Genomic DNA, 13,481 nt, shown 5'->3' with positions numbered 1-13,481 from the left:
TCAAAACACCCCCTCACCTCCCGTGTCAAACTCAAATGTCAGCCTATTTCATGTGTCACTTTTGGAGCAGTTGCCATCCCGACGAGCCATGGAGAAGTTCGTGTTTGTGTTATTTTACTTATTTGGTGTTCTGGTGTGTTTGGGCACCGGTCAGCACCATCGTGTTGAGCACGTGTTGGACCGTGGACACACCGGATTCAGTGGGAGAATAACGGTCAGGTGTACAGTTTACTGAGCACTGGGACTCAGTATCGTTTACCAGCACAGACACGGAGACGCGCTCAGCTTCTATTGAGAGCAAACAACCAAGTGAACCCTCCGGCTGCGTCCAGTAGACGAGACACACCGTCTGGGCCGGGAGCTTTCCGAGCATTCAGACTCTTAAACTGCTTCCTCGCATCTGCTTCATGAATATGAAGGGTTGTGGTGGGAGGAGGTGGTGTGAAATCCTCTTTTGTGTGGGGTGAGGAGGGGGGTGTTGTAAAAGTCCCCAAGAGCAATGATGAGAGAGTCCGGGAATGTCCGCTCCATGTGCAGTATCTGCTCCGCGAGTGCGCACTGAGCTGCCTGCGCATCCGCATCTGGCGGGATGTAAACAGCGGCCAAGATGAATGAAGCAAACTCCCGCGGAGAATAAAACGGTTTGCAGTGAATAAAAAGGTATTCCAGAGAGGAAGAGCAGTGCTGAGCAATCACTGTTACATCTGTGCACCAGCCACTATTAATGTAGAAGCAGACACGTCCACCTGTGGTCTTACCAGAGAGAGAGGCCTGCCGGTCCGCGCGCAGCAGATGAAAGCCCTCCAGCTTGAGCGCGCTGTCCGGGATGTCCTCACAGAGCCACGACTCCGTAAAACACAAGACACAGGAGGAGGCAACGTCTCTGTTCATGCTTCTCATCAGGGCCAGCTCGTCCATCTCATTCCTGAGTGAGCGTACGTTGGAAAGGAAGATCCCAGGAAGAGCAGTTCGCAGTCCGCGTCTCCTCAGACGCACGAGTGCGCCGGCTCGCTTTCCTCGCTTTCGGCGTCTCACTTTCCTGATCAGAGTCTGCAGTAAATCTGCCGCAGATGCGACAAATATTGGAAGTAAATCCACAGGTGTTGTAGTCCTGTAGTTAAGAAGCTCTTCTCTAGTGTAAGAATATCCAGAGGAGTGCCCAGACACAGAAGTTATGCACAAAAACAAAACAGAAGTAACGCACTGAAGCACCGGGGCATCCATACGCGGCGGCGCCATCTTGGAACAAGGGACTTGTCTTTGAAAGGTAGAGTGTTAATTACTAAAGCTGAAGGGATATCCCGATGAACATATGCTGCTCTCTCCTTACATCTGGATAAGAAAAGTAGTAAAGATATTGACCGTATGCTCTTTAATTTTATATGGAAAAACCGTACGCACTATATTAGAAAAACTGTTGTGATGAATAAGTACGAATCAGGTGGGCTTAACGTCTTAGACTTTTCTACTTTAAATAACACTTTCAAAATTAATTGGGCCAAACATTTTCTTAAAACCCTACCTCTATCTGGAACTTTATACCATACCACATTTTCTCTCGTTTTGGTGGCTTTACTTTTATTTGAAATTGTAATTACAATGTTGAGAAAGTCCCTGTAAAGCTTTCATCCTTCCATAAGCAGGTCCTCTTAGCGTGGACCCTCATTTATAAACACAACTTCTCACCTCACAAATACCTTATCTGGAACAACAGAGATATTTTATAGAAAAATAAATCACTTTTCCTGGAAACTTGGCTCCAAAATGGGATCCTATTGGTGGCTCAGCTGGTTAGTAAAGAGGGACAACTACTTACTTACAACGACTTTATTGCACTATATAATTTTCCAATCAGTGTTCCAGATATCAAGCGCAAGACAGTCTGGATGGTCCCCCATAAATATTTGATTGTAAATAAGGTGAAAGAAGTCTCTTTTAAAATTCGACATACATGTTATCCAGCCAGTCACTACATGGTCAAATTTAAAAGGGACATAAATACTAATTGTACTTTCTGTGGGGATCATCCAGAAACGGTGACACATCTTTTTTGGTACTGTTCTTTTACACAGAGATTCTGGAAGGAATTTAGCAGCTTTGTTATTGTCCATATTTTAAGGGAGTTTTCTTTACGATGGGAAAATGTTTTATTCTGTTTCTTTAAGTTCCCCAAGAAGTATGAGAAATGTTTTTTATGATAAATTTCTTAATACTTTTAGCTAAATTTTTTATCCATAAATGTAAGTTTACTAACAAAACACCATATTTCTGTCATTATTTTAAGGATGTGCACATGCACATACAATCAATATCAGACTGCACCAACAAAAAGGCTCTCACAACAATATATGTATGTGAATTTTTGCGTGTATTCTTATAATTGTTACCTTTTTCTTTCACCCTTGGCTTTTTGTGTTCATGTTCTGTTGTATACTTCATCTGTTCGTATGTTGTATACTCATTGTTTGTTAAATAAAGTTTAAAAAAAAAGACACGCTTTGTTTAGACCCCCAAAATCCTTTCCACGCCCACCCCCGTGACATCACGCTCCAAAGCCCTGTTACGTCACAGAACGTGGTGATGTCATAGTGACAGTCCTTTCATCCTTTGATGTTCAAGTCTATAAATAGAGGACAGCTGTCAAAGGGAATTCATTAAGCTATCGTTTTGTTGGAGTGATACAGCACATAAAAAAGCAGAAATGAGTTCGAAAGCTAACAAAGACAGAAATGTTAATTTCTCGAAAACAATGGTTAAAAAAAGTGAAAAAGAAAAAGAAACATATGCCAGACAGTTCGAGCAAAGACTGCAGCCAATGATCGACGAGGTTGAAAAGCTCAAAACTGAGCTTGACTACTTCAAAAACCTGCATACAGTCAATAAGAAACGGATCGAGGATCTAACAAAAGAAAACAATGAACTTTTGCAGAATAATAAGCTGCTGGGTTCGGTCTTGGATGACAGGACAAACATCGCAGACAGGTTGGACTCGATAAAAGATGACCACGAAGCTCTGGTAAAGTTCCGCGCAGAGACGGAGAAAACTCTGGCTGAGCTTAAAGAAAAACACGAGGACGAAGTCCAAGTCCTGCAAGGACTGCTGGAAACAGAGAAAGAAAAGGTGGCACGTCAGCAATTTCACAACAGCCAAGTTGTTGAATTATTATTGAAACGCCACAAAGAGGAAAAAAATAAGATGCAGCAGTTTTACCAGGAAAATACTAAAAAACTGGAAAACAAAGCAAATGCTGCAGACAGGAAGTTAGAAGAGGTGATCAACATGTATGACTCCAAAATAGAAAAGCTGCAGACGGCAGTAAAAAATAGTAGAGGTGTGACCGTCAATGCGGTTAAGGAACGCGAGGAAGAACGTCAATCCTCGCAGTGTTGGATTGACGGTGTTTTGTGGCATAATACACAGTTACAAGACGAAAATGAATTTATGGTTAAAAACATGAAAGAATTAACAGAGGAGAAAGGTCAAATGGGCAAAGTGATAGACGACCAAAAGGCCCAGAATATGGCGATCAAGCAGAAATGCCAGAGTAATATTAGAGCTCTGGCCTTGGAAAAGAAAATGAAGGCTATGCTTGAAGACGAAGTTGATTCTTTGAAAAAGAAAATTGAAGACGTCAAAAAGGCCCTAAGCACAGAGCAGGAAAACCACAGAAAGACAGCAGTGGACCGGCACAAAGTAAAAGCGGCACACAATCAGGCACTGGCTGAAAAGGTGGCGCTGGAAGAGAAACTGCGCTCCACAAAAAAGCAACGGGAAAGATTTATATCCAAAGTGAATTGGCTGGAGAAGAAAGAGCGCTACTTCCAAGAGGAATTGTGCCAGTGCGTTTTGTCCTTTGAAAAGGCATTTCCACATGAAGGTCACTTGAGAGGAAAAGAAAAGGTGGAATTTAGGGATATGTTCCACTACTTGAAAAAGAAATACGTAGACGGAGTGGAAGGCACCCCCTTTGTTGGAACAACGGAGTTTCTTGAAAAACAGCTGAACTGTCTACGTATCAGATGCAAGGATCTAGATGCAGCTTTACTAGCTAAAACACGGGAGCTGGAATCATTTAAAAAGCAGTACAATGACATGGTAAAGTCTTCCGAGTACGCTTTATTCCGACAAAGAGAGGAGCTCATTGGACCAGTGAACCAGATTATCCAAAAGGCTGCCAATGAAGAAAAAGAGATAGGTCATCTAAAATCTAGAGTGAAAGACGCTCAACTCCAGCTTAAATTAGAAAAACAGAAAGGACAAAAGCTGGCATCGTTGGACCATAGAAGCATGATGGGGAGATGTTCTGAGGAGACTCCGTCTCAGATTAATCCTCGTCCACTTCCAGGGAAAACTACATTTATTCAGGTACGTCCAAGACACCCTGGCAGAAGTGCAGGTATGGCTTCCCCAGTGAATCCTCCTGTAGAGTCTCCATCAACACCACCTTTCCTCAATTCTGATGATGGATTACCACCAGTTGATTGTTAAAAATTAACTGCTAAAATAGGCCATTAGAAGTATACTTCATCTTGTCTCCCTATATCATGGGTGGGCATTCTCAGTCCACGAGGGCCGGTGTCCCTGCAGGTTTTAGATCTCACCTTGGCTCAACACACCTGAATCACATGATTAGTTCGTTACCAGGCCTCTGGAGAACTTCAGGACATGTTGAGGAGCTAATTTAGCCGTTTAAATCAGCTGTGTTGGTTCGAGGACACATCTAAAACCTGCAGGGACACCGGCCCTCGTGGACTGAGATTGCCCACCCACCCCCAACCGGTCGCAGCAGATGGCCGCCCCTTCTTGAGCCTGGTTCTGCCGGAGGTTTCTTCCTAAAGGGAGTTTTTCCTCCCCACTGTCGCCCAGTGCTTGCTCAAAGGGGATCATTGGATTGTTGGGGTTTTCTGGCTTTTACTGTAGTGTTTTTACCTTACAGTATAAAGCAGCTTGAGGAGACTGTTGTTTTGCCATGATGCAATATAGCAGGGCTGCCCAATCCCAGTCCTCGAGAGCTACTATCCTGCAGCTTTTAGATGCATCCCTACTCCAACACAGCTGAATCAAATGAATGGCTTGTTATCAGGCCTTTGCCAAACACGATGGCATGCTGAAGAGGTAATCAAACCATTTGATTCAGCTGTGTTGGAGTAGGGATGCATCTAAAAGCTGCAGGACGGTAGCTCTCGAGGACCGGGATTGGGCACCCCTGCAATATAGTATTAAATATGACTACATTTTAAAAACATCTATTATAGCATCAAAGTAAAACAAAAAAACTAAATGAAATGAATCAAAATGTCTAATCTGGCAAAACAAGAAAAGAAAAAAGGTTTCACCTTTAAATAAAAATCCAAATCACAAAAACATTCTGATTTTTGTTGTGTGTGTTTTTTTGTGTGTGTTGTCACGTATAAAATCGTTGCACTCTGTCTCGGTGTCTGCCCGGCCGGCTCCGCAAGGCTACATATGTTTATTGTGTTGCTGCTTTCTTCCACTCGTCATTCTGCCTGGGCGGAGCTCAGGCCCACGCACCTGTCTGCAATTACGCTGCAACGTGTCCTGTCTGTATGGAGACTGAGAGCTGCCAGAGTAATAATGTAGATACAGGCCTCTTTCTCCTTCTGCTGCTGTTCATGCTTTTATTCCATTGATGTTGCTATCATTTGTAAATATATTTATTTGCTCTTATTTTATCAATTTACTGTCGTTCATGTATTTAATCTTCTTTGTATTTAAATATGATTTTTTTTTAAGTAATGCCGCGAGATGGACAGTTAAATAAAGGTTTCATTGAATTAAAAAAAAGATTTAAAGATGACTGGTGGCGGAAGCAGAGCACAGACTGTCTGTGAGAATCTATCGCCATCGTGTGGTGCAGAGATATATTGCCATTGAATTTAGACAACGAAAGCTTGGCTCACAGAGCAGCTGCAACACGAACAAAAAACATTAAATAGCAACATGATATATTATATTATATTATATTATATTTATAGCTGTCGAAATTAACGCGTTAATTGCGATAATTAAATTTTGGAATTAATTACGTTAGAATATTTAACTATTTAGCGCAACACGCAGATAAGTCGCTCCCATAATTCCACTTGATTTGTTTACCGCGCCACTGAAAATGGAGAAGCAGGAAGCGGATGGCCTTCTGGATGGGGAATTTAAATACAAGAAGAACATAGATGGGACAATAAACAAACGCGTTGTAATTTGCACTCACTGTAGTAAAGAGTTTCAATTTCACCGTTCAAATTCGACCTTAAAATACCACCTTAATGCCAAACACGCGTTTGTCGGGGCAGCAGCTTCACCCGGCCTGCGTCAGACCACTCTTAGTGAACGCAGGCCACTCGGTAAGTCTTCTTTGGACAAACTGACCGACAATATAGCCAAATGGATAGCAAAGGACTGCAGACCGCTAAGCATTGTGGAGGACAAGGGCTTTGCGGATGTTTTAAAGGTTGCATCTCAGGACGCGTCCTACAAGCCCCCAGCGAGAAGCACAATAACAATTCGAATCCACGAACTGTATGAAACGGAGAAAAAGAAAAAAGAAGAGGCTTTAGTTCACACAGAATGCGTGGCTCTGACAGGAGACCACTGGACATCATTGAGTAATGACAATTACCTGGGAGTTACTGCGCATTTAATCACTGAAGCCTGGGGTCTGACATCCTTTGCGCTGACTATAATGAAAACGGAAGAGCGGCACTTTGCGGAGGCTTGTGCAGAGCAGTTCCAGACTGTTGCTCGCAGGTGGAGAATTGAGGAGAAGGTGACAACAGTAGGCACGGACAGTGCGCGCAATATGATCGCCGCGGCTCGCATCATGCCATTCAATCACATGCCGTGTACCGCGCACATTCTACAGAGATGCATCACAGTGAGTCTCGCAGACAGTGGCTTTGTCACTGCGCTGGCCAAATGCCGCAAAATTGTTGGCCATTTTAAGCACAGCCCAGCAAACACAGCAGAGCTGAACGCAGAGCAGGTGTCACTGGGGCGCAAGCAGGAGCCGTTGGCCCAGGACGTGCCTACGCGCTGGAACTCCACGCTGGAGATGGTGAAGCGCTTGATCCGCAACCAAACTGCAGTAACCGCGACTCTGGATAAACAAAAGCATAAACTTGTCCTCCTGACGCCTCCAGAGTGGGACAAACTCCAGAGACTGGAGACACTTCTAGAGCCCTGCAGGTGAGCCTGTCATTGTGACCATAATTGTAGGTTTAGATTAAATGTATCAAACATACATCTTAAATCAGTTTTGTTATTATGAAAATGTCTTATTTAAAAAATAAATGAAATCAAATATTTTATTAATATTACCTAGTATTAAAAAGCTTTTTTAAATTTGCTGTCTTATCTCTCTCTCTCTCTCTGTGTGTGTGTGTGTGTGTGTGTGTGTGTGTGTGTGTGTGTGTGTGTGTGTGTGTGTGTGTGTGTGTGTGTGTGTGTGTGTGTATTCCACTGCAGATATGTGACTGAACTGCTGGGAGGAGAGGCCTACGTCTCCTGCTCTGTAGTTCTACCAGCCTTCTGCCACCTGCGCCGTGTCATGGAAGTAACTGATGAGGACCCTGCATATGTGGTGAGGTTTAAAGAGAAGTTTAAGGAAGACCTTGCTTCCCGCCAGGAACATACCAACTATGCATGGCTCCAGATCGCAACTGCACTGGACCCACGTTTTAAAGACCTACGCAGTGTGCCCAAGACTGACAGAGAAGCAGTGTGGACCACACTGGCAGGCATGCTGCATGAAGACTCTCCTAGAAGATCACACACTGCAGAAGAAGGTCCAGCCAAGAAGACTGCAACCCCCCCACTGTGCTTTGCCCTGATATCTGCAGTGTGAGGTTGGATCGCTCATTCTCATCCTCACACTGATGCCACTTATTTCGGTCTTTGTTTGACATAAAAGGGCATATTTGTCACTTTATTGCAACTATATTTGCACTCTTGAGCTCCTTCATTCACTGACTGATCATAAAGTTATTACTTGCGTTATGTATTCATCCGTTTGAACATAATTAATGAAGCCACATGTAATCACTAAAATTTGTATTTTGGGTACAATAAGAGAGTTTCAGATGGAATGCTGTTTTGTTTTGTTTAAATTTCACCAACTTGCTGATGCCCACGGTTGTGAGTGCGGCTTCTTGCTGTACATGGGTGGATGGTTGTAAATCACATCACAGATGCCAAAAACCTCTCAAACCAAGCCCCCTTGCCGGTGATGCTGTGCGCAACCTCGTTGTTAAGTCTAATTGTTGAATGTCGCCATTGTGTTTCTTAAATTTGTATAGTCTTAGTTTAAGCAGTAGGATCAAAGCCATTCCTTTGATCCTGACCACCTCTCCAGCCACTCTGTGCTGGGGGAGGTTTTATTGTAGATACATCCTAACTTGAAGATCTGTTTGATGTTTGGTAGAGCTTCCTACCCTTTGTATGGTTTCACTGTGTTATCTTTGGTAAACCATACATTGGGTGTGGGGGAAGACTACCCTCTTTATGACCAAGGATGTTGTTCCTGCTTTTAGGTTTTATGACCCTTTGACCAACACACACACACACACATTCTCACATAACACACACACATTCTCACACACACACACACACACACACTCAGTGTATACATTTACATACAGTGCCTTGTCTTTGTAACCAAAGGGGGGTTGCAAGGGGAGGTGTTTTGTAAACTTGTTTGAAGTTTGTCAATAAAAGGCGGCGAGAGGAGGCCACCAGTGTGGTCATTTCAACGTGCTGGTCACAGACGAGAGGCCTCCCTTGCGCAAGAAATCGATCGAACACTGTTGCCTTGCTTTTCTTTCATGGGAATAAGTCTTGGATACAGCGGGGTCTGAGTTTAGACCCAACATTTATTTGGTCCTTCGGAGCCGGAGCCTAACACATTGCATCCACCGAGGAGAGGGAGAGGACGCCACCGCAACGTCTGGGATGATTGACGTAAAGTCCTGGTGTTTTTGGCTTGCCACCAGGCCGGGAAGTTTGCGCCTGACCTCCCCTCGGGATGGATGACGATTGACGGGATCCAGAGACTCTTCCCATGAACGTAAACAAACAGTGAGTACAGAAGGCCTTAGAGAGCGTCTCTATAACCGCGTGAATGAATGTGGGATCCTAGAAACGCGTCACCGTGATTCTGCGTGAAACGTTTGAGTCCCGGGGAGCGCTGGTCACGAGAGCGCACGTGGACCCAAAACAATAGAGAGCGGCTACGGGCTGTGCGTTAAACGTGAGTCCGGGAGCGCGCTAGCCGCGTGAGAGAGACGCAGGCTTCTCCGCCGTTTGGGGCGTAGAGAGTTCTCCGCCGTTTGGGGGCGTGGAGAGAACCTAGGTTCAGAGTCCGGAATCTCCGCCATTTGGGGCGTTGGAGAGTGTCCGAAGGTTGAATTCTCCGCCATATGGGGCGTTTGAGAGTTTTCAACAGAGAGCGCTAGCTGTGCGTGCAGACGCAAGCGATAGGCCTATGTTGTGTGTGTGTGCGGGCCAGACGTGGTCTGCGTGAGTGTGGCTGGTTGTTGTCTTGTAATGGAGAATAAAATGTGTAAGTCTGCCTTAGAAGGAGATGTAAAATTTATGCAGAAAGTTTTACCAGGCAGCACGCAGTATGTAGGTTGTTGGTATAAGAAATGTGGATTTGAAGGGACATTAGTGGAAGTTAAGTGTAAAATGCTGGTAGAAAGAATATCTGTAAGTGTAGCAGGTAAAACAGGTAAAGCGAAGCAGAGGAAGGAATTGCAGTTAGCAGTTGCTAAGTTGTGGCTGGAGCAGGCTCAGAGGAGGAGAGAAGCACAGAATGTTAAAAGAGCAATATTGCAAGCAGTAGTTGTGAAACCTGAGGATGAAACTACAGCTCAATCCACTGCAACTACTCTAGAACAACACCGTAGAAAAGCATTAGGAAGAGCAAGAATGTTAGCAGAAAGTAGAGTCAGAGAAGAGCGTGAGAGAGCAGAAGTGGAGGAGAGATTAAAGGCATATTAGGAGCAGCATTGAGTCCAAGACAGACTAGGCAAGAGAGGAGACAGAAAGGAAAGAAAGTGAACACAAACGTTACAACTACATATCCATCCCTGACACAACACACAAAAAAAAAACCATATGGTGTTTCTGTAACAGAGTGTGAAGATGAAGAAAGTTTTTCTCCTGATCAATTCCGCGAGTGTGAGTGTGTCTGACGTCATGGTGTGTGTGAAAGGTATCCAGCTGGGGCAGACGTGATTCTGCATGTCACCTGCCCAGTGGACAAAAAGAAATAAAATAGTTGTGTGGATGAATGATAGCATGATGAGTGTTTGGTGTTTCTCAGTCTGAAACAGCTGTAATGCTATTTTCTGTTTTGGAGAAAAGTACAGTTAAAGAAAAAAAAACAGAGAGATGTGTTGTTTTAAGCAGTGATGAGAATAATGGAAGTGTGGTGAGAGATGAACACAAAAACATACTGAAAATGCATTAACCATACTAACCCCACATGCATATACACATACAATGATACTCATGAGACCAGACAGCATCTTAAGCATGAGATTCTGTTTGTCATCTTGTCCAAGTCACTAGTAAGATGAAAGTGATACATAGACTAGTGGACTGAATATTATAGGAGGACAGATGGTTGCATTATAGAGGAGAAAGCAGAATGCTGATGAGAGGTCTTAAATGAGTGAGTTGAGTGAGCTGATTGTGAGTTTCTGGTGTGTGAAGAAGTTTTACCATGGCACACATTTAGTTACATGAGAACTAAAACTTATTATGTGCTAAGACAACAGGGTTATGCTGTATGTTGTGTGTATGGCTGATTGGATGAATGTTTGAGATTAAACTGGCTGTTTGATTTGTCTTTATTACTAAAGTTGAACCTGCCAATTGGGTTGTGACGATTTATCCCCCTGGCATGAAGAACACGTGTCATGACTTAAACAAGGCCTTTCTTTCCATTATTTTCTTTGATTTCTTTTATTTCCTTTCTTTTATTTTGTTACTTTCATGGTGCACTGAAAGTTTTGTTTGATGATCTCTGTTGAGCAGATCTGCACGATTAGAATCGAAGCGTCGTCGAGAAAACTGTTGCAAAGTGAGCTTCCCCAAAATTAAAATGGGCTCTTATTTGGGACAATCAGGAAACAAGTTCCTGTCCAAAAGGATTCAACGAGGAAATCCAGTCTAAATAATTTTTCTTTTTGAAATGACGTTGTTTTGCTGAGCGTGGAAACGAATGCGACGATAATTTCCACAATTAGCAAAAGAAGGAATCACTGAGTGAATGAGTAAGAATTTTAAAATAAATGGGGAACTGACTGACTGACTTAACACCATTGTGTGAAGTCAACCCCCACTTGACAAAGGTGTGGATGCATCTCTGTGTGTGTCTCTGTTACAGGAGCAGAAAGATGATAGCAGCATCTGAGGTTGCGTGATGGTTTAACCTTTTAAATGCCATTTTTATGTTTGTGAATCTATCAGAGGTGTGTTATTCATGGGCTTGTGGTACTCACAGAAGTTACTGTGAGAAAGTGTGTACACACCTGCGCAGCGCTAACATTTGCATTTTTTTCTTACAGCATTGCAGTTTTTCATGTGATTTGATGATGTGGTTTTTAGCAGAACAACTGGTGGATGTTTGTTTCTTTATTTCAGGTTTTGTTTTCTTTAAGAGTGCATGTAGCATTCAGCAGAAGTGGACAAGTGACATGAGTAAAACAAATAAGAGATTACGATATTTATGGAATAGTTTATTATGGGCTCATTTGCTGGCCACTTTTGGACCCATAATAATATATGAGTGGAGTGACTTTGCTTAAGGGAAGTCACCGATTACATTAATGTTAACTGAGCACATGGGATGATCCATGTTTGAGGCGAATTATGGTAACAATAGTGATTTAATGATTTGAGAAAACCTGCACATGACACTTGTCTTGCTGATGCTGAATGCTTGTTACCCTTGTGATATACTTGTTTATAAGTGTGAAGTTTGATTTTACTTCCAGATCTTGTTTTCCAGGCCATGATGGTGAGTATGCAGGCTCCTGGTGGAGCCAGTTTTTAAGGCAGGGATCCAGGTTTGGTGAGTTGACGCATGAGAGTGTCCATGCGTCAAGAGGTGGGGTCCAGAAGTAACATTAAACAATGTTTTCTATTATTGTTGCAGTGATTTGTGTGATTAGCTGTTTATTTACAAGTATTAAACCTATGCAAGTGGTGCATCCATGTTCAGATGAGGCTTTGATGGCCTATAAGTGAAGTTCACTGATTACAATGTGGAATAACATTGAGATGTTAAATAATTTGGAATAAATTATGGGAAAACGTAGGAGTTTAATGAGTTTAGAATAAACCTGCAATGATACTTGTCTCTGTGATGCTGAATACTTTATTACTCTTATGATCTACAGTTGGTTGCGAATGTGAAGTTGTTTTAAATTTAAGACTTTGTCTTCTGTGATACAGGAGCTGGGAGTTAAACAAGCTGAACATTTAAGTGCTGATTAATGTTTTTACACAGGGTTACAGCTTGGAGTGAAGCTGCTCCAAGGGACAAACCCTGGAGATTGTTTTAGGGAGACTGTGCAACATTCTTGTACATGTCTCATTGGGGAGTTGACACATGGCGAAAGCCGTGTGGCGAGAGGAGTGTCATTTTTTCAATTTGTAGATGTCGTGAGATGCCATGATGAGAAGGAGTGACTGAGAGGATCGCCCACAAAATGGAACCTGAGGGAGCGTGCCAAGCTCCAAAAAGTGACAGCGCAGAGGAGGTCCAGCGATGGACTTGTGGTTCTGTGAACAGCACAAATGCAAGGTGACTGTAAAATAACTAACAGCACTTTTTCCACAAGTGAAGCCAGTAACTTACTATCCTAAAAGATTAGCTCTAGTTGCTCGTGCTTTACCTCCATGCGTGAGATCAGTATGTGCAGCAGCTTAAGCTGTACAATGTTTCAATAGTTTATTTCACCCTTTGCAATTGTTAGTTCCACACGAGGTAGATGTTTACTATTGCAGACTAAACTTACATTTCTGTCACCTACAAGACACTTGTCTTTAATGTTACTGTTACTCTCACAACCACACATATTACCATAAAGTGGTGCAGAATTCTGAATCTGTCCAACCCTTTTTGCCAACGGAGGAGGGCACTTCTCATGAGTGTAGAGAGCGCGAGGAGAAGACGTGTAAGCTGAGGGATGACTTAATAGATGTGCCACTCGTTGAGGGAAAGGTTTGGTTTGCTGATGGTTTGAGTTTTATAACAGCAGAGGGACAGACTAGAACAGGTTTTACTGTAGCAGACAGTGAGAGAGAGTTATCTATGTAGGACAACTAGCATGTTTCATATTTGCTTGAGCAGCAGAGATGCTAGCTTTAACGGAAGCGTGTAAAGCTGTAGAGAGACAATATACACTGATAGGCAGTATACATTTGCTACTGTACATTTCTTTGTAGTGCAGTG

General features: G+C 43.1%; 2 protein-coding genes across 2 annotated transcripts; both read left to right on the top strand.

Annotated features, from left to right (window-relative positions):
* Positions 1–2,815: 2,815 nt before the first annotated feature.
* Positions 2,816–4,489, top strand: LOC147300903 (uncharacterized). Its single transcript, XM_086282279.1, has 2 exons — positions 2,816–3,128; positions 3,255–4,489. Exons 1-2 carry the CDS (start codon positions 2,816–2,818, stop codon positions 4,487–4,489), a joined length of 1,548 nt encoding a protein of 515 aa, XP_086138405.1.
* Positions 4,490–6,131: 1,642 nt separating this feature from the next.
* LOC147300902 (E3 SUMO-protein ligase ZBED1-like) lies at positions 6,132–7,862 on the top strand. Its single transcript, XM_086282274.1, has 2 exons — positions 6,132–7,204; positions 7,484–7,862. Exons 1-2 carry the CDS (start codon positions 6,132–6,134, stop codon positions 7,860–7,862), a joined length of 1,452 nt encoding a protein of 483 aa, XP_086138400.1.
* The last annotated feature ends 5,619 nt before the right edge of the window (positions 7,863–13,481 follow it).

This window comes from Aulonocara sp. 'chitande type north' Nkhata Bay, linkage group LG23 (assembly GCF_057382095.1).
Source record: "Aulonocara sp. 'chitande type north' Nkhata Bay isolate Kocher_YH1m ecotype deep benthic linkage group LG23, A_spYH_male_GT1.1, whole genome shotgun sequence".
NCBI lineage: Eukaryota > Metazoa > Chordata > Actinopteri > Cichliformes > Cichlidae > Aulonocara > Aulonocara sp. 'chitande type north' Nkhata Bay.
The sequence above is the reverse complement of the archived record's forward strand: the minus strand, read 5'-3'. Positions and strand labels throughout refer to the sequence as shown.

Coding starts and splice junctions, on each gene's coding strand:
- LOC147300902 (XM_086282274.1), top strand. CDS start 6,132: ATGGAGAAGCAGGAAGCGGATGGCCTTCTGGATGGGGAATTTAAATAC. Junction 7,205..7,483: donor ACACTTCTAGAGCCCTGCAG/GTGAGCCTGTCA, acceptor ATTCCACTGCAG/ATATGTGACTGAACTGCTGG.
- LOC147300903 (XM_086282279.1), top strand. CDS start 2,816: ATGATCGACGAGGTTGAAAAGCTCAAAACTGAGCTTGACTACTTCAAA. Junction 3,129..3,254: donor AGAGAAAGAAAAGGTGGCAC/GTCAGCAATTTC, acceptor CAAATGCTGCAG/ACAGGAAGTTAGAAGAGGTG.